At 45.3% G+C, this 27,979-nt stretch overlaps 4 protein-coding genes across 4 annotated transcripts; 3 read left to right on the top strand and 1 right to left on the bottom strand.

The window, feature by feature from the left end:
• Positions 1–1,874: 1,874 nt before the first annotated feature.
• Positions 1,875–2,798, top strand: LOC121535735 (cell cycle checkpoint control protein RAD9A-like). Its single transcript, XM_041842997.2, has 4 exons — positions 1,875–1,912; positions 2,016–2,123; positions 2,209–2,446; positions 2,532–2,798. Exons 1-4 carry the CDS (start codon positions 1,875–1,877, stop codon positions 2,796–2,798), a joined length of 651 nt encoding a protein of 216 aa, XP_041698931.2.
• Positions 2,799–3,156: 358 nt separating this feature from the next.
• LOC121535726 (zinc finger CCCH domain-containing protein 13) lies at positions 3,157–14,782 on the bottom strand. The gene is made up of 11 exons (XM_041842986.2): positions 14,663–14,782; positions 14,115–14,266; positions 11,511–11,610; positions 11,310–11,417; positions 11,084–11,190; positions 10,825–10,939; positions 10,421–10,486; positions 10,059–10,248; positions 6,319–6,476; positions 5,032–6,198; positions 3,157–4,821 (listed from the first exon to the last, which is right to left on the bottom strand). Exons 2-11 carry the CDS (start codon positions 14,258–14,260, stop codon positions 3,157–3,159), a joined length of 3,822 nt encoding a protein of 1,273 aa, XP_041698920.2. The 5' UTR covers positions 14,261–14,266; positions 14,663–14,782.
• A 902-nt stretch (positions 14,783–15,684) lies between these two features.
• On the top strand, positions 15,685–23,340 carry LOC121533759 (NADH dehydrogenase [ubiquinone] iron-sulfur protein 8, mitochondrial). The gene is made up of 7 exons (XM_041839978.2): positions 15,685–15,748; positions 16,530–16,584; positions 16,677–16,742; positions 16,843–16,932; positions 18,392–18,564; positions 22,596–22,724; positions 22,877–23,340. The coding sequence occupies exons 2-7, from the start codon at positions 16,545–16,547 to the stop codon at positions 23,006–23,008; spliced, it is 630 nt and encodes a 209-aa protein (XP_041695912.1). The 5' UTR covers positions 15,685–15,748; positions 16,530–16,544; the 3' UTR covers positions 23,009–23,340.
• A 413-nt stretch (positions 23,341–23,753) lies between these two features.
• On the top strand, positions 23,754–27,661 carry LOC121533755 (GTP-binding nuclear protein Ran). The gene is made up of 7 exons (XM_041839965.2): positions 23,754–23,783; positions 25,221–25,284; positions 25,416–25,500; positions 25,931–26,056; positions 26,511–26,698; positions 26,877–27,047; positions 27,283–27,661. Exons 2-7 carry the CDS (start codon positions 25,252–25,254, stop codon positions 27,325–27,327), a joined length of 648 nt encoding a protein of 215 aa, XP_041695899.1. The 5' UTR covers positions 23,754–23,783; positions 25,221–25,251; the 3' UTR covers positions 27,328–27,661.
• Positions 27,662–27,979: the final 318 nt, after the last annotated feature.

Raw genomic sequence — 27,979 nt, 5'->3', positions numbered from 1 at the left:
CCGGAGCCGGATCCGCCGCCGAGGCGGAGTGCCCACCCGGTCCCTCCCCTGTTGTGTGTGGTTGGCGCGGTCGGAGTCCGCGCCTTTGGGGGGGGGTACTGTCACGCCCTGGCTCTGGGGACTCTCGTATGTTGAGCCAGGGTGTTTATTTCTAGGTTTTGTATATCTATGTTAGCCAGGGTGGCTCCCAATCAGAGACGGCTGTAGCTCGTTGTCTCTGATTGGGAGCCATACTTAGGTAGCCGTTTGGCATTCATTTGGTGTGGTTTCTTGTTCCGTATTGGTTTGTGTATGTAACCAAGGACGTCACGTTATCGTTTTGTTGTTTTGTTCGTGTAATCATTAATAAATATAAATATGTTCGCATTCCACGCTGCGCCTTGGTCCTCCTCCTTCAGCGATCGTGACAGATTTGAATCAATATATGTCTGGATATCGCCTAACAAAAACCTAGAATGGATCAATTATAGTTACTATAATCAACAAAGGTTTATTAATTACACAGACTCTGCGTTAACAGCTCTGGGAGGGCAAGTACAGGCTACAAGTAGAATGACATGGCAGAATAGGAAGGCTTTAAACTGGCTGTTGGCAGAAAAAGGTGGAGTTTGTGTTATGTTTGGGGATGAATGTTGTACCTTCATTCCCAATAATACTGCTCCGGATGGTTCATTCACTGAAGCAATGACTAAGCTCAAAGGACTACGAAAATAAGTTAAGGACAATGCTGGGCATGACGCTCACCCTTGGGATTGGATGGACTTAACTTTGGGAAAGTGGGGAGCAATGTTTACAAAAATGGCAATCATGATAGGCATAGCACTTGTAGTAATGGGAATGGTCTTTTGTTGTGTACTGCCTTTGTTAAAATCACTCTTGATCCAAACCACAGTGAAGCAAATGACTGTACAAACAATTGTTAATAATTCACCCAAAGAAATACACCCTGTTCAGGGAGCTCCAGGACAGTATGTTAATGAATATGGAAAGCCCTGCAATATTAAAGTAGGACCAATGGACTGTCTGTATGGTATTGTCCCTGGGGGTGGATGGGCCTGTCATGGTTACAAAGCTCAACAGCAACAATTGGAGGTTAGCTTAGAGGGAAACTTTCCGGACTTGTACCCAGTACCTGACTGGGCTCCTCGTCCTCATCGTGATGGGTCAGACTATGAGGAAGACTATTGGTCTGAATATATATTCTTATAAAATGTAACCACAGATGGCAAGGCTAAGAATACGTTTATGCACATGCTTACACTCATTTTATGCTAACTTTTGTTTTATTGGTTGGGACTTAGAAAGTCCCAAAGGGGGGAATATATGGATTATTTTCTAGTGCGTATGTTGTAGAATGAAACGCCTATATGCCTTAAATGCTTATGGATTAAGAACCAATTAAAGGGTTAAAACATAGCAGAGACATTTATTTTGTGCAAATGCTGTGCTTCTGATAAATGGATGGTTCCCTCTAGCTCCCTGCAGCTGGTCTGGGTATGTCAATGACATGTGATGGAGATAAAACTTCTCGTTGTGGCTGTGTGGAGATTGGAGTAACAATGGAACTAGTGTTATCACTTGTTTGTGCTTATGACCTGACACACATAGCCACATGCACATGGTCACAAGGAAAAACCATAGTGGCTCAGGGTCCTTGGAGGATGGCTGTTGGGACAGGCTTAAATGTATGTTATGGACATGACACGTGTAAACCATGTTTAAATATTAATTGATATGTAGGGTAAAACAGAATGAACATAATTTATACGTTGTACTCCAGATGCATGCCTGGATAGTGAATATAGTCAATTCAGAGTGTGATTGTTCTTTAACGTACGTATGTATATAATTTCTTGAGGCACGTCACCAATATAATGAGACAAGAGACAGTGTATTTTGATGAGCCAGGCAGGTAAGGATACATATTCACCACTCACACATATAAATATGAAGTTATTAGGATATTTTGTGTATCCTTTGTATGACTAATTTGTGTGTGTATCTGTTTTTGTCAGTCCGGTGGTGTTACGTGTAACAGACAGTGTTCTGGAGGTGAACTTCGTGCTCGCCACTCTCTCTGATGACTCCAATCTCCGTAACCATAACAACAACAACACAAAACGGTAATTGAACATTAACTGTCAAATATTCAGAGCCTCTTTGTACAGGACCCTGCTCTTTATCCAGAATCCTCTCCTCTCTCCCCAGAGCTCGCTCGCCGCCAGCTCCTGACGACTTTATGAACGACGACATCGACTCCTACCTCATCGCCATGAAGACCAGTGAATTAGCGGGTCCCTCTGATGCACCCGCAGCCCGGACCCCCTCGCCCAATCACAAACCAGCCACCTGTAGCTTATCACAGTGCGGGGAAGAGGAGGAAGAGACAGAGGACACTGAAAGACCTCCCAATAAAAAGATGAGCTTTGTTGTCAAAGGGCTTACTGTGAGTTACACAACTGCTGGGATCAAAATGTAAAACCAACCCATCTCTCTCCCACTCCCCCCTCGCTCCCTCAATCCCCGCTCAGTTCCGCTCCCTGTTTTTGGGGTCAGTCTGTCCCACTGATTCTCAACTGACCAATCAAACGATCAAGAGCCAGGAAGTGCTGGCCAGCGACAGCGAGGATGACACCCAAGCAGGGGTGGTGGAGATGGAGCAGTGTGTGTTTGTGAGACTGTGTGTCAATCCATTTCGCACCACGTATGGAATCCCTGTGAGGACACGGACTAATCTGAATCTGAAGGCTGTACTAAACACACAGGATGCTGAGTTACCCTTATGCAGACCTTTCTAGTTATAATGACCGTTGCAGAATTGAGAAGAAAGTCTGCACACAGATGCTGATAAGATCCTCTCCTACTGAGAGACAGTGACGGGACATTCAGCATTTTTATTGGATCATGATGATGATGATATCACACTGAGGACTCTGGAGTTATGAGGAATTGGACAACAAGCACTTCCTGTTTATGTTGGCATGTCAATGATCAATGTACACAAGCCCTAGAATAAAACAAACACTATTTTCCTGAGTTATAAAATATAATTGCTTTATTTACATTACAGAAAAGTCTACACTTGAATTAGATGTTTTATGGGTCATTTTTGTGGTTTATAAAATATTTTTAGATGTTGATTTCTTTCCATGCTTGTTAAAAGTATGTCTCCATAGACGGAGTAGAGTTTCTTTTGGAACCAAATGTCTGTGAGCCGCTGTTTCCGGGGAGGGGGACATTGTTGTGTTGCACCTGAAAACTCTTCCCTCTCGTCTGAGGCTTCCTCCTCTCCCTCTTTCTCTCTTTCTCCTCTTTTTCCATCTCCTTCTGCCTCTTCTTCCGTAACTTCTCCTCCTCTTTCTCCCTCCTCTCCTGCTCCCTCCGTCTCCTCCTCCTCTCTCTGGAGCTCAGCTCCTCCTCTTCTTCCCCCCTGACCGTGCGCCCCTCACCTGTCCCGTCACTAAAGTCCTGGATCAGGATTTTGGGGACAGGGACTTTAGGTTCACCTTTCTCCCTGTCCTGTTTGGGCTGCTCCCCTTTGAGCCTGCGGAAGAGACCAAATCGTCTAGGGGTGTCGGTCGGTCCTCTGCCTGGTTTGGGCCCAGTCTGAGGTGGGACAGTGCCTGGGATGCTCCCTGTCACTTGTCGGGGTGATTCTGGGTGTTTTGGAACCTGAATGGGAGCTGTGGTGTTAGGTTGTGGTTGGTCATACTGAATGAGGCCTGTATTTGATTGGTTAGAGTGTGTGATGGTGGGTTGTGATTGGTTGGGGTCGGTGAAGAGATCTTCAGAGAGCCTCCGAGTGAGCTTCTGGGAGATTCCGGACTTGCAGAGCCGGAAGTCTCCAGAAGGGGTTGCCGAGGATCCATCACAGAGCGGAGTCCTTTGGGAGGAGTCATCCGAGTGTGTGGATACTAGGTTGCCAGATCCAGCCTTTGAGTCTGCAGGAGGGGGAGACTCACTCTTTTCACTCTTACTTTGTGACTTTGGGTTGCCAGGTATGAGAAGGAGGTCAGCTTTCAGTGATTCCCCCTGATGTAATGGTGGAAGGATGTCAGTTGAGGCTTCCTGAGAGGGAAATGTCAATACTTCCTCTTCTTTCTCTCCTTCACTCTCTCTGATGTTCGGGGTCTCCTGATTCTCCTCTGGATGGATGGTGACTGGACTCTGGGGTTCTTCAGGAATCTTCTGGTCTTGGCCTGTTTGGTCTGACGAGTCCGTCTCCCCCTCAGGCTCAGCAGCAGAGGTCAACTCTGGAGAAACCTGGCTCTGATTGGCTGGTGTTATCCTAGAGGGCTCTGTGTACTGTACCTCTGTCTTTGACGCTGTCTCTGTGTGTGTCTGAATTTCATTTGGAGACGCTGTGACCGCCTCTATCCCTGTGCTTGTGTCAGTGGCTTCCTCTATCTCCGTGTTTGTGTCAGTGGCTTCCTCTATCCCTGTGCTTGTGTCAGTGGCTTCCTCTATCTCCGTGTTTGTGTCAGTGGCTTGCTCTATCCCTGTGCTTGTGTCAGTGGCTTCCTCTGTGCGCGTCTCTGTCCCTGTGTATACAGGTACCTCTATCTCTGACTCTTTCTCTGTCTCTGTGTGTGTTTCTGCCTCCATCTGTGACCCCAAGTCTGCCTCTACTCTTGTGTCTGCCTCTATGTGCATCGCTGACTCATTTTCTCCCTCTACCTCTGTTTCTGTATGTGCCTCTACCTCTGTTTCTGTATGTGCCTCTACCTCTGTTTCTGTATGTGCCTCTACCTCTGTTTCTGTATGTGCCTCTACCTCTGTTTCTGTATGTGCCTCTACCTCTGTTTCTGTATGTGCCTCTACCTCTGTATGTGCCTCTACATCTGTTTCTGTATGTGCCTCTACCTCTGTTTCTGTATGTGCCTCTACCTCTGTTTCTGTATGTGCCTCTACCTCTGTTTCTGTATGTGCCTCTACCTCTGTTTCTGTATGTGCCTCTACCTCTGTTTCTGTATGTGCCTCTACCTCTGTTTCTGTATGTGCCTCTACCTCTGTTTCTCTATGTGCCTCTACCTCTGTTTCTCTATGTGCCTCTACTTCTGCTTCTCTCTCTGCCTCAGATTTTTTGTCTGTGTGTGTCTCCGTTTCATTCCCTTTGTATGACTGTGTCTCTGTACGTGCCTCTATCTCCTTGTCAGTATGCGTCTCTGTGTTAGTCTCTTTGTCTCTTTCTGTCTCTGTCAGTGACCCCATGTCTGTTTCTGCCTCAAATTTTATATCTGCCTCTTGTTGCATGTCGGTCTCAGTGTCTGTATTAACATCTGTTTGAGTCTCTGTTTTTGACCCCATATCTGTCTCTGTCGCTACACTTTTATCTGTGTGTTGTCCTTTCTGTACCTCGGCCTCCATTTCTTCCTCTGTCTTGGCTTCTGTGTGAATCTGGATCTCTGTCACTGTTTCCTCCTCTGTCTTTGCTTCTGCATGAGTCTCTGTCTCCTTGCGTTTCTCTGCCTTACCCTTTGTCTCTGTCACTATGTGCTCTGTGATGATACGTGCACTCTCTGTTGACTGTTTGTTCAGTACTTCCTGTGTTTCCATGGTGTCTTTACTGTGGTTAGTTTCCTGTGACTGGCTGAGACCGCCCTGCTCCTCCGCCTGGCCTTGTGAGGTAACGATGGGGTCAGAGGTGAGCTCACACTGCTGGGACGCTACTCTGGCTGAATCTGGGGTCAGCTGGGTCTTTTGGGTTCTGTCCTGTTCTGATGGTTCTTTGTGTTCAAATGGTTCTCTCGGTTCCACTGGTTCCCTGTCCTCTGTAGCTGAAAGCGGAACACCCTGAGCCCTCACTGGACTACCATCCATCTCACTTCCTCTCCTCAGATTCCCTCCCTCGCTTCTCTCCTCCCACACCTCCTCTGAAACCTTCCTCCCCTCTCTGCCTCCCCCCTCCCACTCCCCTGTGTCTGTCTTGCTCCCTCTCTCCCACCTCTTGCGGAGGAGTGAGGGAGAGAGAGAGAGGAGGAAGGGCAAGCGAATCGGAGGGAGGGACATGTTCTCTTTCTCCCTCTCCTTCCTGTTCCTCTCCTCCTCCCTCTCTCGAGCCCTCGCCCATGCCATCCGATATCCGTGGCAACGACCACGGGGGTCAAAGGTGGAGGCGGGCCGTTCCTTCATCCACTTCTCCAGCTCTTTCTCCGTCTGCCTCTCCAGATCCTTACCTGACAGGGGGACAGAACACACCTGGGTGGGGGTGAAAGGGAGATGGAGAGTTGGTAAAAGTGGGGAAACACAGGTGTGTATTGTACATGCATGGTAAGATAGTTCAAGTGTAACTGGTGTACATGAGGCCAGGTGTCTGACCTCTGCGATGAAGGTGTCGTCCTCCTGCTGCACCTGCTCCCTCACACCTCTCAGCCTCTCCAGAGTCTCCATCTGGCCCTCGCACTCCTCCCTCTGCTCCACTCGGCCCAGAGCTCGGCGCACCAACACCACCGCCACCTGGAACAACACACGCACTCCTGATGGAGAGGGTGAGAACAACACACAGGATATGTGGGGAGTAAGAGGTCAGATTAACCAAATCCTCTGTTAGAAAGATACACTAAAAGATAGATAGATAGATAGATAGATAGATATTTATAATATATATATGATAGATAGATAGATAGATATGTGATGTCACGAGAGGCTGTGTCCTGGAGGGACGTTACATCCCCCTGAGGTGGCTGCAAACCCAGACAGCTATGGCTCCATCTGCTGGTATGGTCGGGAACTCCACCCCTCTATGGCCAATCTTCCCACGCAGCTGAAACAAATGAGGAGCTGATGAGCTGAAGGTGTGGGAAGGGAAGAAACACAGTCTCCAACCTGGGCTCTCTGGAGGACAAGAGTGCTGCACGTCCACTTCCATGAGGAATATAAGGATTTGGAGATACTTACCTTTGGGAAATACTCACCTTTGGGAAATACTCACCTTTGGATATATGCACCTGTGGAAATACGTGTGGGACATTTGGAAGGACGTTTTGCTGGGTTGGCCACTCGCTGCAACGTGGAAGACAGTAAGACTGGGGAAAAGTTATTTGAGCGAGGGAGAATTATGATTTTGGATGTGGAAGAGACATCCCTGAACTGTTAACCCTTAAAGAGCCACAAGAGAACAGAATTTTGTTATATTTTCGTTAATTTCCCAAGACCTATAATAAAATCCTTGTTTTGTTTGAACCTTGTCTCCTTGCACTACTTGAGCAATCCCGCTGAAAGCTGTGTAGCCTCTCGTGACGTCACAGATGGTGGAGAATACAGGCACGCTCAAGCGTTAATAGTGCATGTCAGAGGAGGATACCGAAGGTTTGATCACCCAGTTTTCCAAGTTGGCCGTAGGCTCCCCGCCGACTGAAATGGAGGACATATTGAAAGCCCTTGTTGCTGGCCAGCAAGCCCAGATGCAAGCAAACGTGGCTCTCTTGGAGGAGCAAAAGAAAGCCAACCTTCTGAAGGCAGAGGAATTGCAGTTGCAGAGACAGAGGGTTGTCCAAAATACCCCGCCCAATAAAGGCAAGTGACTTTATATCTAAGATGGGAGCTACCGATGACATTGAGGCATACCTGCATGCATTTGAGGCCACGGCCACTAGGGAAGCCTGGCCCAAGCAACAGTGGGTTGGTCTGTTAGCCCCCTTTCTAACCGGGGAATCGCTGAATGCTGTCCGGGACCTGGGCCCCTGACCAGGTTACTGACTATGATGCCCTGAAGTCTGAGATCCTCAGCAGATATGGACTCACAAAGTTTGGTATGGCCCAGCGCTTTCACGGCTGGACCTTCCAACCAGACCAACCTCCTCGGGCGCAGATGCATGAACTTGTCCGAATCGCAAGGAAATGGCTGGATCCGCAGAGGAATACAGCAGCGGCGGTGGTGGAGGCCGTTGTGGTGGATCGTTACCCTACGCGCCCTGCCTTATGAGGCAAAACGGTTCATCAGTCAACAGGCCTTGACCACGGCTGATCTGACCGTGGAAGCTGTGGAAAAGTACCAGGCCACAGCGGAGATGCTGAATGCTTCCCGAAAAGACCCCCAGGAGTGCGGCCCCACCACAAATGGGAAGAACCCGTCCAAAGGACCCCAAGGTCTCGAACCCAGCCACGTCAGGACTTATCCCGGCTCCAGGGGGAGCCAGAAACCAGGCGGGTCCAAGAAGAGTACACCAGGAGGGGGAAACTCGACAGTGTTACCGGTGTGGGGAGATGGGACATATCTCCTGGCAGTGTGGGAAACCAGCCGATGAACCTATGCCCACTGCGGAGTCCTCCAGCTCAGCACCCACACACCGTGTTGCCTCGCTCTTGGGAGTCGTAGATGGCGGCCCAGATCGACCCCCCACCTGCCCGGTAACTGTGAATCACCATGATGTGGAGGCCTTACTGGATTCTGGTAGCCGGGCCACCCTGGTGCGTAAGGATTTGGTGGGCCCAACGTGTCTGACCCCGGGGAAAGTCCTCCCAGTTTCCTGTGTCCATGGGGACACCAGAGAATACCCCATTACTGAACTTACAATGACCAGCACACGGGGAACCATACACACGACGGCGGGGGTGGTTGATTCCCTCCCCGTCCCTGTCCTAATTGGACGAGACTGCCCAGCCTTTTACCCACTCTGGAGAGAGTCTCAGGAGAGGATAACCCGAGTACCTCGGAAACGGAGAGGCAAGACTCATCCTGGGAAGGCTCCGGTGCAATCCTCCGAGTTACTCACTCCCGCCCGGGCTCTGATAGGGATGGCAGGTGCCCAGACCGACACAGAGACGGAGCTACAGAATCTGGACAAAGAACTGTCTGGTCTGAAGGGGACCGCTGAGAGGTATCGTTTGTTAAAGCAACAGTTAGACATGAAGACAGAAGAGTTAGATATCCTCCAGGCTAAACTCCAACAGAGCTCCTTCCCTAAGCAACGGAGGAGCTGGAGAGGCTGCGCAGGACCATCGAGGAGTGTGAGGAGACCCTGCACAGTAGTAAGGAGGTCCAGAAGAAGGCAGAGGAGAAGTACAAGGTGTTGGAGAACAAGATGAAGAATGCGGAGGCAGAGAGAGAGAAGGAACTGAAAGCTGCTCAACAGAAGCTAAACTCTGCTAAAACCAAGGCTGATGCGTTCAGTAAGAAACTCAAGGAGAGACAACAGGAGGCTGAGTCCCTGGTCCTAGAGTTGGAGGAGTTGAAGAGAGAGCAGTCGGCAAGCACCACGGCAATGCGGACGCCCTCTCCCGGCGTGATGCCTTCTTCGCTGCCTTTACCCGACGAGGACGTCGGTCCCGAGGAGGGGGATGTGTGATGTCACGAGAGGCTGTGTCCTGGAGGGACGTTACATCCCCCTGAGGTGGCTGCAAACCCAGACAGCTATGGCTCCATCTGCTGGTATGGTCGGGAACTCCACCCCTCTATGGCCAATCTTCCCACGCAGCTGAAACAAATGAGGAGCTGATGAGCTGAAGGTGTGGGAAGGGAAGAAACACAGTCTCCAACCTGGGCTCTCTGGAGGACAAGAGTGCTGCACGTCCACTTCCATGAGGAATATAAGGATTTGGAGATACTTACCTTTGGGAAATACTCACCTTTGGGAAATACTCACCTTTGGATATATGCACCTGTGGAAATACGTGTGGGACATTTGGAAGGACGTTTTGCTGGGTTGGCCACTCGCTGCAACGTGGAAGACAGTAAGACTGGGGAAAAGTTATTTGAGCGAGGGAGAATTATGATTTTGGATGTGGAAGAGACATCCCTGAACTGTTAACCCTTAAAGAGCCACAAGAGAACAGAATTTTGTTATATTTTCGTTAATTTCCCAAGACCTATAATAAAATCCTTGTTTTGTTTGAACCTTGTCTCCTTGCACTACTTGAGCAATCCCGCTGAAAGCTGTGTAGCCTCTCGTGACGTCACAATAGATAGATAGATAGATAGATAGATAGATAGATAGATAGATAGATACAGAAGAGTAGGTGAATGACCATAATTTAAGTATAGATAGACTGGATAACATAGATGAATGACTAGATAGATGGATAGATTCATTTATTCATTCCGTCCTTCATTAACAGACCGTAGCAGAAGAACAGGTCCCAGACTCGGAGGAGGGTGTTGAACGGCAGGTGACGTGTGAACAGGCACATCAGCCAATCAGTGGCGAACATCAGAGGCTCCACCCCGTGTCTCTGCAGGTGCTTGTGAGTTGCGGGACACATCTTCTTCAACACCCAGGTCAGCATGGCCGCGTCAAAGAGAACCCCCTCCTACAGACAACATTAGAGAGACAAGTGTCTGGAGAAATGCTATTCAGCTATGTTACAACAACCAAACCCCTTTACTGATGAAAAACATATTGATGTATGTATGCAGTTTTCACTCTGTGAGTACTCTTTGGATCACTAAATGACCATGGGCAGTAATGTAACATAATCTTACCAGAAGGGGGCTGTAGTAGCCAGGTAGGTACTGTTCACTAATCTGTACAAGGCACCAGAATGCCTCCTATAGGAGGGGAAAGCAAAGGCATTTAAAAACATAAGGTTATTAAAGGCTGTGATTGAGGGAAAGCTAGCCACCTATCCAGTCCTTTCACGTTGTTCAGGTGGATGGATGGTGATTGTAACCAGGGGCGCAACTTTCACTGCATTTTTGTCCCCCCCAGTTTTATAATTGGAATGTGATACAACTCGAGGCAACGGTGTGCTTTAGGACCATGGGACGCCTCCGAGCGGTCGGGTAGGCTGTTTGGAGTGTTTATCCGACTGGATAAAAATAATACAAAATAATAAGTATGTCCCCCCCTTTTAAAACCAAAGTTGTGCCCCTGATTGTAACAGCACCTCAGGAGGCATGTTCATCAGCAGTACAGCTGCTACAGGTCCCTGGGCCTGGCAGTAGCCCTCCTCAGGCTTCAGCTGAGTAAAGGCCTTCAGCACCCGGAACAGACCACGCTGCCTGCTCACACAAACAACACAACACTCAGATCAACCAGGACACTGACGGGATAACACCAGACAATATTTATGAGAGATGGAGAAAGATGTGTCGTAGGTCATCATCGTTCCATAAGTTGTATGTAGTGTTATGAGGCTGTTTTACCCATGGCCATCTCTGGAGAGGAACATCTCATGGAATGGGAACTGGCGGTCTAAGTCTCTCTCGATAACGTCCACACAGCTCTGTAGGGCAGGCCTGGAGTCCAGAGTCTGACAGAGGGAGAGAGATTTACCTGATAACTAGGTTTTACTCTGCAATATTTGTATATTTACGGTAAAAATACCATAAAGGCACAATCTGTAAAGTTGAGGTGGTTGCTTTATCTTACCTCGTAGAGGTCCTTGTTGTGGTGCATTCTTTTTGTTGCGCCACACAGCAGTGGCCAACATTTAGCCCTGAGGGATGCTGGGATGCCTTTCTGACACTGCTCTTTGACCTGAGAGACCGGTGGAGGGTAAGGGTCATGCCAGAGTAAATACCTGGGTCTGGTGTCCCAGAAGAGGTTACATCAAAAAGGCCAAGTACCCACCTTGCTGGACTTCTTTAGTAAGACACGATCCCATTGGCTGATGATGTTGATCCACTTAGTCTCTCTCTGTCTAATGAGCTCAGGGGGCGGGCCTTCACTCCTGACACCAACATATCATAAGCAAAATAAGGTGACCACTTTAAACATAACTGTCATAATAACATTTCCAAGTCAATATCTTTCTAGGGCAGGTAACTAACTGCTCACTTCGGCTCTTTCCTGTTTCTGAGGACCAAAGTCCTCTCTAAGGCAGCCAATTCACCAAAATGTACTGAGGTGAGTGAACTGCACCTTCATGTCTCATCACAGAGAAAGAAAACACCATAAAGATACACAGGAAACAGGAAAACCGCATGGTGGCGGTGTGACTGTCTCCATAGCAACAGGTAAGGATGTTCAAGGACACAGAGTGAGAGAGTGTAGGGGATGACTGTTTACATTTACATTTTAGTCATTTAGCAGACGCTCTTATCCAGAGCGACTTACAGTTAGTGTTAAGAGGATGTCTGTTATATTTGTGTTTGGTTATTACCTGGGTTTATTCTATGAACTAAATAAAGACTGACTTACATTTCTCTCTATAAAAAAATAAAAATACTGTGACACTGAACTGTGATCTTTCGTGGTATAACAATTATTTTGCATGAAGTTGCAAGTTATAGGATGTGTCTTTAGTGTCTTCTGTTCACCAGAAATGCATTATCGCTCAGTTTGTTTCTCTTATCATAACTAATCAATCGCTTAAAGGGGCAGTGAAGTTAAAAAGGTGATTTCCCTGTTGATGTTTATGATATTTCCACACAGGTCAAAATAATACTCTGAAATTGTGTAAGAGCTATTTGTGTAAGAGCTTTTTGAAAAAAATGCCTGAAATTTCAACCTGTTCAGGTGGGATGGAACTTTTGGCCCACATCATGATGTCACAATGTGATCTGATTATAATAGACCAAAGACTGTTCATCTGTGTAAGGGGGTGGGCTCTAGACCATCCTATCAGCCAAGCAGGGCTGTGTATGTAAATATCTTCAAATTTGTTTCCTAAAGCCTACATCAGTGGTCACCAACCGGTCGATCGTGATCGACTGTTCGATCTTCAAGGCATTCCTAGTCGATGCCTAGTTCTACACCAAACATTTCTGTAGAAAAGCCATTTTTTATTATTCGGGTTGCACTGTTGGCGGTAGGTACACTTGATTCAGAAGCCCTGCGCACAGAGTAGGCAAAGTGTTCCCATTTTGAACCATTTAATTTGTCTGAAAATACAAATTCTGCCTAACCTGCGGACCGGGAGATATGTGCCAAAATCGAGTGCGCCTACTGCACTGGCCAATCGGATAGCTCAAATCACAATTGCGCCTACTGCGCTGGCCAGTCACAGTTGCTACAGTTTCCACGGCCCCGGCCACAGCAAAGTTTGATATTAGCCTATGTGAGATTTCATAACTTTTAAAACCATGACCAGAGAGAGACTGTCAAAATACAGCAAAGAGCTGCTGTTTTATGAGTGAGTTCATGTCTAAGTTTTTATTCAGCATTGTCAACACTGTTTTATTCAACACTATTACAAAACATAAAATGCGCTTCTCCCTCCTTCCACTTGACCTGCAGCTGCAATTAATGTGTAGCCAAGTGTAGCCCTATTATTATTATTATTATTGTTAGCAGCTCATCGTGTCTATTTTAATATTGAGGAATATTTCACTTTCTCTGGTCATAGGAACAACATTAATTTTTGCATGAGGCAGTGCGACTCGAGTTTCGCCATCAGTTGGAAGACTGTGTTCCCTCTCTCTGGTCAGTCTCACCAGAGGAAAGGAAGGAGAAAGCAGGGACTGTGAGAGGCGGACCATCGACTGCTCTCTCCATCCCTCCCTCCGCTGAGACTAATGCCGTGTTTAAAACATCTGGGAACTCTGAAATCTCAGACTTCCAACTTCAGTGCTTTCAAGACAACTGGTAACTCGGGGGGGGGAACTAGATCTGACTGATAAAAATAGTTTTGAACAGTCATCCAATTCGGAATTCCAAGTCGGAAACTCTGGGATCTTTCTAGAGTACCGACTTTCCGACCTGAAGATCACTAACGTTGTGATTTGACCTCGTTTTTTTCAGAGTTCCCAGTTGTCTTGAAAGCACCATGACCATCAGATGCAGGTACCATCAGCCCATTAAAATAAAAAAGCAAATTATTTAAATGTATTTACATTTACTGCACAAACCTCATTCCTACACAACAGTCTTTGTTATGTTAATGTTACTTTTTATAAGTCAAGGGAAATAAATCATTACAAATAGATTTTTGAGTTATTTTCATTAAATAAACACAGTGATGTATAAGACATACAGTGGTGATTTAAAAATAAAATTACAAAGACTGCATGGGGCTTTCAAAAAGAGAGAGAGAGAGAGAGAGAGAGAGAGAGAGAGAGAGAGAGAGAGAGAGAGAGAGAGAGAGAGAGAGAGAGAGAGAGAGAGAGAGAGAGAGAGAGAGAGAGAGAGAGAGAGAGAGAGAGAGAGAATGTAAACCCCTGCAGTGAAGAGTGAGAGAGAGAACAGAAACTGGTTTTCAGTGCTGCTAAGCCAGAGACTCTGCTTAGTACTGACCCGACAGTGGATCCATTCCCCAGGATGAAGCCGTAGCGGTCTGTCTCTGTGGCTGGAGCTGGAACACTGACCTCTGACCCCCTGTCAGAACCAGAACTGTCCTCTCCGCTGGGGGGCATCTGGGTCAGAGTGGACGCACTAAGCATCTTACCCTACTGAACAGAAAGAGAAGAGGTCCCAGTTACAAAATACTCATCACTTTTGTATCGCTGTACCAGAGTGTGTCTGTCTGTTTCTGTTGTGTGTATCAGTACTTTGTGTGTGTTAGAGTGAAAGCAAGTACAAATGCGACACAGAAGACATATCCTGTATATTTTAGATCAAACCTACAGCCTATTGTTACATAAAAAAAGTAATTTAACACAATCTAGGCTACATACATACAGTGTGGTGCTACAGAATCTAGCCACAGCATCAACAGATTAAATTGTTCAATTTGAAGCAGAGGTGAAGCCTTATCTACTTCCTGCCTTGACACTAACTGTGACTGTTACCACACCCGGTAGTTAAAAAGTAGTAATGATGTAAAATGGTGTCAAATCAAATACCTTTGAGTTCTCTCTCCTCTTTGATCACTGGGTGGAATGCTTGCTGGAGAGAAGTGTTTGGTTAGAACGAGATTGGAAAGAAAGAGAGAAACCTTTGCTATTCAGTCTTGCTCTCTCACACACTCATATTTGGAAGTAATTATAGAGTGTGTGTGTGTGTGTGTGTGTCAGTGGTGGCTGGTGGGAGGAGCTATAGGAGGACGGGCTCATTGTAATGGCTGGAATGGAATATATGGAATGGTATCAAACAGATCAAACATATGGAAACCAAACATTGATTCCATTCCAGCCATTTTATTTTTTATTTTTTTTATTTCACCTTTATTTAACCAGGTAAACCAGTTGAGAACAAGTTCTCATTTACAACTGCGACCTGGCCAAGATAAAGCAAAGCAGTGCGATAAAAACAACAACACAGAGTTACATATGGGGTAAAACAAAACAAAATCAAAAATACAACAGAAATACAATTAATATACAGTGTGCAAATTTAGCAAGTTATGGAGGTAAGGCAATAAAATAGGCTATAGTGCAAAATAATTACAATTTAGTATTAACACTGGAATGATGTGCAAGAGATGATGTGCAAATAGAGATACTGGGGTACAAATGAGCAAAATAAATAACAATATAGGGATGAGGTAGTTGGGCGGGCTAATTTCAGATGGGCTGTGTACAGGTGCAGTGATCGGTAAGGTGCTCTGACAACTGATGCTTAAAGTTAGTGAGGGAGATAAGTGTCTCCAGCTTCAGAGATTTTTGCAATTTGTTCCAGTCACATTACAATGAGCCAGTCCTCCTATAGCTCCTCCCACCAGCCTCCACTGTTGTGTGTCTGTGTCTAAATTACTGTGTATAATAGTATTTTATAATAGGAGGGTGATGTTCTGAGGAATAATTCCATATTTTGCTATGCACTGGACAGTAAGTGCATAGCAGTTTGCCACATTCAAAATGGCGACAATGTCTACCCAGGCCTACGCTGCTGTTTCCCACGCCTCTTCTGAGTTCCTCTCCTCTCAGAGCGACAGTGCCAGTGCAGTGACAGTGGTCGCTTGCGTCTAGTATCACAGGTTGTGGGAGCAGGTAGGTTTCTTTCTGTTTTACAATAATTGATGCTGTTTGCAGTTGTATTAAACAACTGTAATTTGACATGTTTATTTCGTTTTTGAATCGGTATTCCTGCATTTTCAATTACAGTGCTTAGAATACTTGCGAAGTAAACGGTCCAGTCTGGACAGCCGTATTCAAGTGCGCAGCATATAATTATTGTTGCCTGGACAGCTTCACTGTCATATGGTACAGACAGCTCAGATAGCCTACTGTCGATAGTGCGTTATTATTCAGTTTTAAATAGAACCGTTTTTCCCTCAAGGTTTATTGATCAAAACAGCCTAGTTAAAGTTATAAACTGTTCGTGTTTTAGGAGAAACTGCACGCTTTGTCTTTCAACTTTTTTTGCCAGTGACAACCATATCCCTACAGTTGTAGCCTATACATTGTATATTTTGGGGGACTATAATTGTACGGTAGCCTACAGTATTTATTTGTACGGTCAGTGTGAGTGGCAGTGAAGGTGCTTATGCATGGAGCCTTTGTGTGACCTGTGACGTCGGCCTAAGTGCCAGATTGGGGATGGGAGATTAGGAAAGTGCAGGGTAAAGCAGCTGCCTGACGGTCTGTTCACCACCTTACATACACTCACAAAGAGGTATATGTTTAGGATGTGCTCACTGGAGGTCACAGGGGCAGAGAGAGGACGGTTGTTTCTGCTGTTGGACATGTGGGATCAGGAATCCACTATTTTGTCTATTTGACTCATTGACCAACTATTCAACAAATGCTCCATCTCTCTCTCTCTCTCCAGTTTCTTCTTGCTTTGATGTCTACTGCATTGCGTTTGCTTTACTGCTCCAGGCCAGGTAAGACTAGCCACCTGTAAATCAAATTGCATTCATGGGGGGGGGTGACATGACTGCTACCTGTGTCACTGTCTTCTCTGTTTCGTTGTTAGGCACCTTTGTTATCAGCCCTGGTTTGGTTCGACACTTCAGCCTCAGTGTGCAGAGAGGGATGTACAGTAAGTAACACAAATGTTGATATTCAGTAGTACCCATAACCACTCATTTGATTCAGCTTCATAGCTTTCTCTCTCTCTCTCTCTATGTGTGTGTGTGTAGAGTATGTGAATGCCAAGGAGCTGCCCCTTGATATGAGGTCAATCACAGACCGAGCTGCTCAGACTCTCCTGTGGACCGAGCTCTTCAGAGGTGACACACACACACCACTGGCGTAATGCAGTTTATCTGGACCCCCCTGCAAAGTTCAGCAATTAAAGTTGGAAATTCAAACATGGCAGATTCTAAAATAAATGTTTGAGGCAACAGCATAATAATCAGCTACAAATTATTTGTTTTTGAATATACAACTGTCCTGTATTAGGTTACCTGAACCTGCATGACATGAGCCGTCCTCGCGCTCTCTCCCAGCTTGGATTAAATGTTGTGGGTAAAACCAGTCTATTAATGCCATATAATAGTCAGTCCACCCTCAAAACACTAGCTTACTAGGGTTTGTTTCATTATGCAGTGTACTATCTATAGCTATATACCGTATTTAGCTGCTATTTATAAACTTTTTATAAAAATGACATCAAATAGCCTAACAATGAGGAAAAAAGTAGTCGGCTTAAGGATAAATTCAGCCACTATTTATTGTTGAACTCAGCGAGTTTTGTCTGGCTAGTAGCCTACACAAATGGGCTGCAATATTCAAGGTAAATTCAATTGAATCCAACTTGAGAGACTCCCCTGGTCTCCTGAAGTCCTCCTTTTTTGTGTGCAAATGTTTTCACCATGGCCTGTAGGTCCAGGTTGCGGGCCCGACTGTTTTCTATACTGAGTATTGCCAACCCAGACAGTCTTTCCTGAGACATGTCCATTACTCTGCACACAATTTATATTTAGTCTTGAATGATGCATGCCAAGATATACCAGAGATAAGGGACTGTTGATATTGCAATCACACAACTCAAACGCTGGTTCACCATGTATGAACGAAATCGCAAACAGCTTTCTTTGTTCAAGCCCTCAAGAACTGTTGTCTGCTAAAGATGATAATCTGTTTGCATCTGGCAATTTATCGGCTGTCCTGTATCCAGACGACCTGTCCCCAGAGCTTCCGGTAGGCTACAGTTAATCTCTTTCCGTAACGCGTTGAGGCCGGCAATTAAGGAGAATGAGAGGCTCAATTAAAGATGTTAAACTTGCTCATTTTGAAGCACAACTCCCTTCTTCACAGTTTTCCTGATGTTGCTATGGCAATATAGCTGTTTTTACCATCCCTGTAACTGTCGCTTCTGTGGAGAGATTGTTTTCTTAAACTAAAAACCATAAAAAACTACCTAAGAAGCATTAGGCTCTCAGTCTGATATGTGATTTTGAACACCTGAGTAAGCTCCACTCATTCACGTTTTCAGTCACATTCCTGAAACGCAAGAAACAAACGCTTAGCTTCCTAGTACATATGGAAATTAAAAAGGTTTATGAAATACTTTTTGTAGGGTTACTGTCAGTGATTTATTAAATAGAATAAAATGGACATCGATGACAGGCGCATGGGACCCCAGAGCTTGTGGGCCCCCCCGCCTTGCGGGGGCTGCGGGGGTTTCCGGCACACACACACCATAAATAACATTTATTTACCTGTCTTTCCCACACACTCCTCTAGGATTGGGGATGACTATGAGTTACCTTTTCCGCGAGCCCGCTACCATCAACTACCCCTTTGAGAAGGGTCCCCTGTCTCCTCGTTTCCGTGGTGAACACGCTCTGCGCCGGTACCCCAACGGAGAGGAGCGCTGTATCGCCTGCAAGCTGTGTGAGGCTGTCTGCCCTGCCCAGGTGACCCCATACACAACTACTGCACCCATATACACCCCCATACACACACTGGTAATGCACTACACTGCCCTCAATGCCCTGGTCACTATACACACTAATACTACAAACTACTGTATGTAGGCATATATATCAGTAATACCTGCTTGTATGTACACTATATATACAAACATATGTGGACACCCCTTCAAATTAGTTGATTTGGCTATTTCAGCCATCCCATTGCTGACAGGTGTATAACATTGAGCACACAGCCATGCAATCTCAATAGAGAAGCAGTAGAATGGCCTTCCTGAAGAGCTCAGTGACTTTCAACGTGGCACCATCATAGGATGCAACCTTTCCAACAAGTCAGTTCGTCAAATTTCTGCCTTGCTAGAGCTGCCCCGGTCAACTGTAAGTGCTGTTATTGTGAAGTGGAAACGTCTAGGAGCAACCACGGCTCAGCCGCGAAGTGGTAGGCCACACAAGCTCGCAGAACAGGATCACTGAGTTGCGCATAAAAATCGTCTGTCATTGATTGCAACACTCACTACCGAGTTCCAAACTGCCTCGAAGCAACGTCAGCACAAGAACTGTTAAATCGGGAGCTTCATGAAATGGGTTTCCATGGCAGAGCAGCCGCACACAAGCCTAAGATCACCATGGGCAATGCCAAGCGTCGGCTAGAGTGGTGTAAAGCTTGCTGCCATTGGACTCTGGAGCAGTGGAAACGCGTTCTCTGGAGTGATGAATCACGCTTCACCATCTGGCAGTCCAACAAAATAATCTGGGTTTGGCAGATGCCAGGAGAATGCTACCTGCCCCAATGCATAGTGCCAACTGTAAAGTTTGGTGGAGGAGGAGTAATGGTCTGGGGCTGTTTTTCATAGTTTGGGCTAGGCCCCTTTGTTCCAGTGAAGGTAAATCTTAACGATACAGCATACAATGACATTCTAGATCAGGGGTGTCAAACGTCCGGCCCGCGGGCCGGATCAGGCCCGCAAACGGGTTCAATCCGGCCCGCGAGATGATTGTGAATTTTTTTTTAATAATAATAATATTTGTAAAGTATAAAAATGCGCTGCATTTTTTCAATAAAATAAACTGCTGTTCCAATTGCGTCCACTGGATGGCGCAATAGCAATTGTGTTAAGCAAGCAAACTGTTTATACCGGGGCAGAGCAAGTAGGTCAAGCACATGCAGCCAATGAGCTACTTTGTTTTGCCCGCAATATTTATTACGGCTTCTACTTTTAACATTATGTGCTTTGGCACCCTCATTGCCCCAATATGTCTCTGTCAAAAAAGAGAAAAGTGGACGCAGAGTGTTCCAAGAAAAATGGTCATCCTATTTATTCACGGAATTGAATGGGAAAGCTGTATGTTTGGTGTGTTCAGAGCATGTTGCAGTGCTGAAAGAATATAACCTTCGTCGCCACTATGTGAGTCTTCATGCCGACAAATATGACAACTTTCAAGGACAGCGGAGATGAGAGAAGGTGAATGAACTGTTGGCGGGTCTGAAGAAACAGCAGTCTGTGTTTACTCACAGCCGAGACATCAGTGATGCTGCAGTGAAAGCTAGCTACCTCATTGCTAATGAAATCGCAGTGGCTTCAAAACCATTTAGTGAGGGTGAATTTGTAAAAACATGCATGATGAAGGCAGCGGAGATTGTGTGCCCTGAAAAGCGGCAGGCTTTTGCAAATATCAGCCTGACAAGAAACACAGTTGCAGACAGGATTTCCGATCTTTCAGTGGATTTGGACAGCCAGTTCAAGCAAAAAGTAAAGTCATTTATTGCGTTTTCGGTTGCAATTGATGAAAGCACGGACATTACAGATGTTGCACAACTGGCCATTCTCATCCGCGGAGTTGATGACACATTGACCGTCACCGAGGAGTTCGTGGAGTTGGTGCCGATGACAGATACAACGACAGCAGCTGATATTTTTACCGCACTCGTCGGCGCGCTGGACAGGGTCGGAGTGGACTGGTCCCGCGCTGTCAGCCTGGCTACAGATGGTGCGCCCTCAATGATCGGGAAAAAAGCAGGCGTTGTGACAAAGTTCAGAGAGAAAGTGCAATCTGCAAATGGAGGACGTGATTTTTTGACTTTTCACTGTATTTTGCACCAGGAGGCTTTGTGTTGCAAGTCATTAAAGATGGATAACGTCATGAAGGTGGTCATCCAAACTGTTAATTTCATCCGATCCAGAAGCCTGAATCACCGTCAGTTTGACAGCCTTCTCAGAGAGAAAGACCACATCTATGGCCTGCCATACCACACTGAGGTAAGATGGTTAAGCCGAGGTGCTGTGCTGAGGCGTTTCTTTGATTTACGAGAAGAAATTGAACAGTTCATGGAAGAAAAGGGCAAACCAGTGTTAGAATTTCATTCCGCAGAATGGATGCAGGACCTTGCATTTATGGTGGATGTTACAGAGCACCTGAATAACTTGAACAAACAGCTGCAAGGGCGCAACAAAGTTGTCACGCAGTATTATGACAGCATACGTTCTTTCAAGTTGAAGCTGTCATTGTGGGAGACGCAACTTGCCGGTGGTGATGCAGCTCACTTCCCCTGTCTGAAAAATGTGTGCGCGACCCAACATGTGGCAGACATGAAGCGGTTCAAAGATAAAATAACGGGACTGTTACGGGAGTTTGAGCAACGCTTTCAGATTTATGTTTATATGTTGATGTGCTATTGTTTTTAATTGATTTTATTTTATTTGTATATTTAACCTATTCTTGACTCTGTGGTTCTTGCACTTGTTTGGGGAACAGGATTTCATTATTTTTATCTACATTTCTGCCTGAGAAATGACACCCTGATATAGTTCTGTGATCTGTGAAACAGTTCTGTTAATCACTGAGGCATTGTGTGTTCTTTTTCTTTAGAATTTTCAAATAAACTTGATGTGTTTTATGATTAATAGTGATGTTGTGCTTGTACTATTTTGGACACACTGTCCTCAGGCTCCAGCTTTATGTTGTATGTTGATCGTATTAAAACAAAGATAACAATCTGAAGTTGTTGTTTTTAAGTTATATATATATATATACCATGATTTTTCCGGTCCGGCCCACTTGGGAATAGATTTTCCTCCATGTGGCCCCTGAGCTAAAATGAGTTTGACACCCCTGTTCTAGATAATGCTGTACTTCCAACTTTGTGTCAACAGTTTGGGGAAGGCCCTTTCCTGTTTCAGCATGACAATGCCCCCATGCACAAAGCGAGGTCCATACAGAAATGGTTTGTCGAGATCAGTGTGAAAGGACTTGACTGGCCTGCACAGAGCTCTGACCTCAACCCCATCAAACATCTTTGGGATTAATTGGAACGCCGACTGCAAGCCTGGCGTAATTGCCCAACATCAGTGCCCGACCTCACTAATGCTCTTGTGGCTGAATGGAAGCAAGTCCCTGCAGCAATGTTCCAACATCTAGTGAAAGCCTTCCCAGAAGAGTGGAGGCTTTTATAGCAGCAAAGGGGGGGACCAACTCCATATTAATGCCAATGATTTTGGAATGAGATGTTCGACGAGCAGGTGTCCACATACTTTTGGTAATGTAGTGTACCTGCAGTCCACAACACTATCCAGGGTATAGGTAACTTCATATACTTTACTGTGCAATGCTACCCCAACCAGGTAACCCCTACAAAGTCCAGTTAAGTCTCCCCCACAGGTAATTTCATGCCCCCCTGCACAGCTCATAAGGTTCACACTGGCTGTGTCCAAACTTAAACTGAATACTAATTTTCGCGTTTGATCTAGTAGAATTCACTCTGACTCAGGTGTTTGACAACAACTGATAATCAGATAAATTAAAGCGCTGTACCAAAATGAATGAATGGCGGGAGTCAACGTAGTCGCTCATTAGATAACCATTCGGAGTTCTTTCTTTGACATTTCACATACTATTACACTTTCTTTATTCGCATACTATTTAGTACACTGGAATGGGTATGCGGACACTGCCTTTATTTATTTCCCTCGTCCTGCTCATTCTGTCCCCTCTCTGCTGCCACCCTGTGTCTTCCCCAGGCCATTACCATTGAGGCTGAGACGCGTGCAGACGGCAGCAGAAGGACCACTCGCTACGACATCGACATGACCAAGTGCATCTACTGTGGCTTCTGCCAGGAGGCCTGCCCTGTTGATGCTATTGTGGAGGTAAACAGCTGACAACCCATCTCTCTCTCATCTTGTCAAATTCTAGTGGCTTTGGTCATTTTAGAACAACTTTCAGTAGCCTATTCCAGAACTTCTGGAGTTTTCTAGGGCTAAGGGTTTCTGGATTTATTTATCTTTTTCATGTCCCTCAGGGACCAAACTTTGAGTTTGCCACGGAGACCCACGAGGAGTTGCTGTACAACAAAGAGAAGCTTCTGAACAATGGAGATCAGTGGGAGTCGGAGATTGCTGCCAACATACAGGCAGACTACCTCTATAGATAGACCATCTTACTGGCAAACCAACCACCATCATACTGGCAAACTACCTATACTATGCATACTGTAAACACTTAGACAATCCTATGTCAATGAATACACCAACAACGCAATAGATCATACTTTTAACAAAGAGCCAGTAGGCATATTGTCAAAGGCAAATAAACACGCACAAGTGTAAAAGCAAAAACGCACACATTTTCACTAAACACCTTTTGATTGAAGTGTATACCTCATGCAAAAGTTGTAATATATGAGATTTTGAATAAGCATTATAACTGCAGATTTAATTGTAGTTTATTTGTATGAAGAAAATAAATGATGACGTTCTGAAGGCCTCCTGTTTGCACTTTTTCATACTGCTTTAGGTATGAATTACATGTGTGAGTTAATGACGATTAGAAAGTGATAGCTTGGCACTGTAGATAGCTTGAATAAAAAATATTATAGCTTGCACTCTTTTCCATTGTCTTGAAATAATTTGGCCAAATTGCGGAAGAAATGACTTAAAACAAAGCAACCATGGCAAAAACATGCGTGTTACATTTGACAAAACGTTAATATATATTTTTGTTTTACCGTAATACAACTGTCCTGATTTATGCTTTACTACGTGTATGTCATTGAGAGTCTCAACCGTTATTTTATAGCTCAATTGTTGCAACAAAAAGAGTTTATCGCTGGCGTTGATCACATGATATGGGCGGAATCTGACTCCGGTCCACGCTGAATCTCCCGCGAACGCAGCCATTTACTCTTTTCCTCTTCGTTTCAACGCCGGGTGAGTCTGAACATTTTTCCTGATGTGATGCTAGTTTAAATTCAATTTCTAATCATTGTGGATCAAAATTGGGACAGTCAGAGACAGTAAAGTACGTTCTTGGTGTATTTATACCTTCAGTTTAGTAATTATTTTGACAATAAGCGAAGTTATTAGACAGTTTTATTGATTTCCAAGACCATGCTAGCTAGCACGTTAGCTTTGTGATAAGATTCGCTCTATTAGCGAAATGCTAGCTAGCTAACGTTAGATGGCAACTTTAATTTATTGTTCCGTTTCTAGATGTGATTGAGGATGTTTAGTTATAGATTGTTATTGCCCATACACATATCAGATTCTAGCAGATTTAGCAGGGTTAGTTTGTTACATAACCATTACTTAGGCTGTTAACTAACCAGGGAACAGATTGTGCTACACAGACATTGTTCCAGCCGAAACTAGAAAAGTGCGGCAGCCTGCTGAATGGCGCACTCATCAAATGCTAACTAGCTTGGCGCTAGTTAGCTATCCTCTGCGTTTAGACTGCAAGCTGTGCTAGCTAGCTAACGCGTGACATCAAATCAAATAAACTGATTTAATACTATATTTAGAAGGCATAACTACAGGGCTGAATTTAGGTTATCGGTCGGATATGTTACACGTTTTAATATCCTGATTTGTCAGATGTCCGGAAATATGCAATGGTTTAGGAATAAGTTGCTAGTAAAAAAAAAAGCGCAGCTAGTTACCCAGGTTGCTTGTTGGTTAGCTTGGACGCGTGCAGCTATGTCGAAAGGTTGTTTGGTTGTTGTAGTTCAGTGGTTCCCAAACTGTGGGGCAGGGGTCCTTTTATTTTATACAAAGGAACTCAGTCCGTGTTTAAACTTACTTTTGAAAGTTGTAATAGTAGAATGTACAAGGTGCAATTTCTAAATTGGGTAGTGCATCATCAGTTCCTCTTGTCATGTTAGTCATTGCACACCTTAGAGGGTTATTTATAACTTGTCAGAAATGTCCAGATCAGCTAGCCCATGTCAGTTAACGTTTCTTTATTTAGGTTTTTTAGCCCATGGATATGGTTGTAATTTGTGTCACTCAATATCACCTGAATGCACATTCAACATGGCAAAATGTATAGAATTGTAAGAAAATTAGCTTTAAAACTGCAACATTTTCTTTGCGCCCCATGAGAAAATGTGTAGAATTGCAGGAAACAAGATTTAAAACTGCAACATTTTCTCCACCAACAAGAACAGTTTGTGTCATGAACAGTGCTTGTGCCCATAGAAATAGACGTGGCGCTTGCGCACAGGATGTTACCGAGTGGAAAAGGTTTGGGGACCCCTGTTGTAGTTTAGCAATCTCATCATTAACCACTACTAGTTAGTTAGTTGATCCAGCTAACCAGGGTAGCCAGCTAATTTAGCTAGCTAACATACCGCCCTGTCTGTGCTTTAGGAGAACATAAAAAACCACAACACATTCAACAATGGCAGAAGGCGAGCCGCAGGTCCAGTTCAAGGTGAGGGTTTTTCCTTCTATCTCACACATTTACTGTTTATTTGGTTTTGGAACCTGAAGCAGGATTATGTTGAGTTAGGTCATGACTAGCGAGCTGCTGTGTTCCAACTCCTAACCGTCTTACCCTCTCAGCTTGTGTTGGTTGGCGATGGAGGAACGGGAAAGACCACTTTCGTCAAAAGACATTTGACGGGAGAGTTTGAGAAGAAATATGTTGGTAAGTCACTCTCCGTCTGCATGTAATTACTTATACCAACACACCCAATTTACAGTGAGAACCCCCAACACTACCACATGTGTTAGGCCTCTGCACTCAGCCTGTAGTGGTAGAATGGTTTATCAGAGTTGTAGTCATTGGGAGGGAGCTGTGTCACACTGCAGAGGCCTCCAAAAGGAGAGAGGGGATACATGGAGGCACCAGGTAACAATGTGCAGCAAGGGTGAGACTGAATGAATCAAAGAGCCACCATTCCAGCACCTACCTTGTAAACATCTCTAGTGTTTCTAAACCGGCTCTTTCTCTTCTCCCCACTTCACCTTCTCACCCCCTTATTTATTGCTACCTCTCCCCGCCTCCCTCTCATCTCTCCCTTCTTTCGCCTGTCCTGCTGGGTTTCCGCTCTTCTCCCCCCTTTCTCTTCTTCCAGCCACACTGGGAGTGGAGGTGCACCCGCTGGTTTTCCACACCAACAGAGGGGCCATCAAATACAATGTGTGGGACACAGCCGGGCAGGAGAAGTTTGGAGGGCTCCGAGATGGCTACTACATCCAAGGTATGGTATAAAAGTGCTTATTAGCTTGGCCTGGAAGTTTTGCTGACCAGGAGGAAGAATTCTGGGTCCTAGTTACTAAAAAGAACTCCCTGCTCTACTGACATACTTGCCTACAGAGCGTTGTATGGAAGGTCACTGGCCAGTTCTTATAACCGAGGGCCAAAGTTCAGCACCGATTTTTAACCATTTTAAAGTCCATGAAGAAGTTGGCACCCCCAGGGCCAGGAACTGTCTAGTAGAGAATGACAATAGCTATTCTAACATGGGTAAACTCCCCCCCCCTCCCCCCCCACCCCAGTAAGGATGCTGTGTTGAGTAGATTCATGTTGTGACTCTCCCTCTCTATTTACTTCTCTTGCTTTCTTTGCCTCTTCACTCTGAATCACCCTCTGTACTTTTTCTCTGCTCCCTCTCCACTCTCCTCCTTTGTATTCCCTCGCCTTCCGCTCTCCAGCCCAGTGCGCGATCATCATGTTTGACGTCACGTCCCGAGTCACCTACAAGAACGTACCCAACTGGCATCGTGATCTGGTGCGAGTCTGTGAGAACATTCCCATAGTCCTCTGCGGCAACAAGGTGGACATCAAAGACAGGAAAGTCAAAGCCAAGAGCATCGTATTCCATCGCAAGAAGAACCTCCAGGTAATTATTACACACTTTAATATAGTTTACTATTGGTGTTGTATAGTAGTGTATTTGGGTTTCTGTGCAAACTGAGACTGGCCCTGATTAAATAATGGGTAAATAATCATTTTAGACCTTGTGCCCCACAGCAATGTGATGATGATAATGATAACCCTCTTTTCTCCTTCTCTCACAGTACTACGACATCTCTGCCAAGAGTAATTACAACTTTGAGAAGCCCTTCCTGTGGCTAGCACGGAAGCTGATTGGAGACCCCAACCTGGAGTTCGTGGCCATGCCCGCTCTCGCCCCCCCCGAGATTCTCATGGACCCCTCCCTCGCTGCGCAGTACGAGCACGACCTCAAAGTGAGTAGAACCCCACAGTGGCCCAGCACGGGTAGATGGACTGCATAGAGACGAAACGGTCAAACGTTGTCCGATTTTAAATTGGATAGGAATGATCTTATCAATGTCTTACCATATGAAATAGGATCAGAATGGCTAGATGATAACATTCATCAATGTCTTCAGTAATGTTTCTGATTGTAAATGGTATATCGTCATAACCCTAACCGTTATTCACTTTCTCCCCCCTCTCCAGGTTGCATCAGAAACAGCGCTGCCAGATGAAGATGATGACCTTTAACCTGTTATGTATGTATGTATGACCCCACCCCCGTGTCGCAGGAAGTTGTTGGATTTTGGCCCCTTTAATGTAAAATCCCGTTGCTGATTTATTTTTATTTTTGAACTCTCCGTTTCGTTTCTGTTTTCAAACTGAAAAAAATGGAAACTTGGTCAAGTCATGTGGTTCTCTAGTTTCATTGTAAGACACCCACCCTAGTGTTGGCATGGCAATGTGCTACTCACCATCATCAAGCACCACCCTCTGCCCTTACCCGGCACACACGCTAGGTTAAGGCAGACCGAACGGAAGCACTTGGGGGAATAAACTTTGAATAAAAACATTCTCAATACAACATGCAGTTGTCTTTGACTCATTGTTTTGCTAAGTGTTTTAACATGTCGTTAGGGGTAGAAGTTGAGCATGGTAGACTCAAATCTTTCCAGTAGCTGATTGATTAAGCATACTTGCCAGGGTTGGGGTGAATTTCAATTCAGGAAGTCAACTGAAATGTTAAATGTTCTCTATTTCCCTACGAGATAAATTATTTTATTGGAATTTCCAGAATTTAGTGGAAACTAAATGGAACCCAACCCTTATACTCTCTGCTTTGTGCCTGTGTGGTTTAACTTCTTAAGTATACTCCACCTACCCAGGTTCCTTTTTGATATGA

This window comes from Coregonus clupeaformis, chromosome 2 (assembly GCF_020615455.1).
Source record: "Coregonus clupeaformis isolate EN_2021a chromosome 2, ASM2061545v1, whole genome shotgun sequence".
Taxonomy (NCBI): Eukaryota; Metazoa; Chordata; class Actinopteri; order Salmoniformes; family Salmonidae; genus Coregonus; species Coregonus clupeaformis.
Note: the sequence above shows the minus strand (reverse complement) of the source record. Positions and strands in the feature narration are given on the sequence as shown.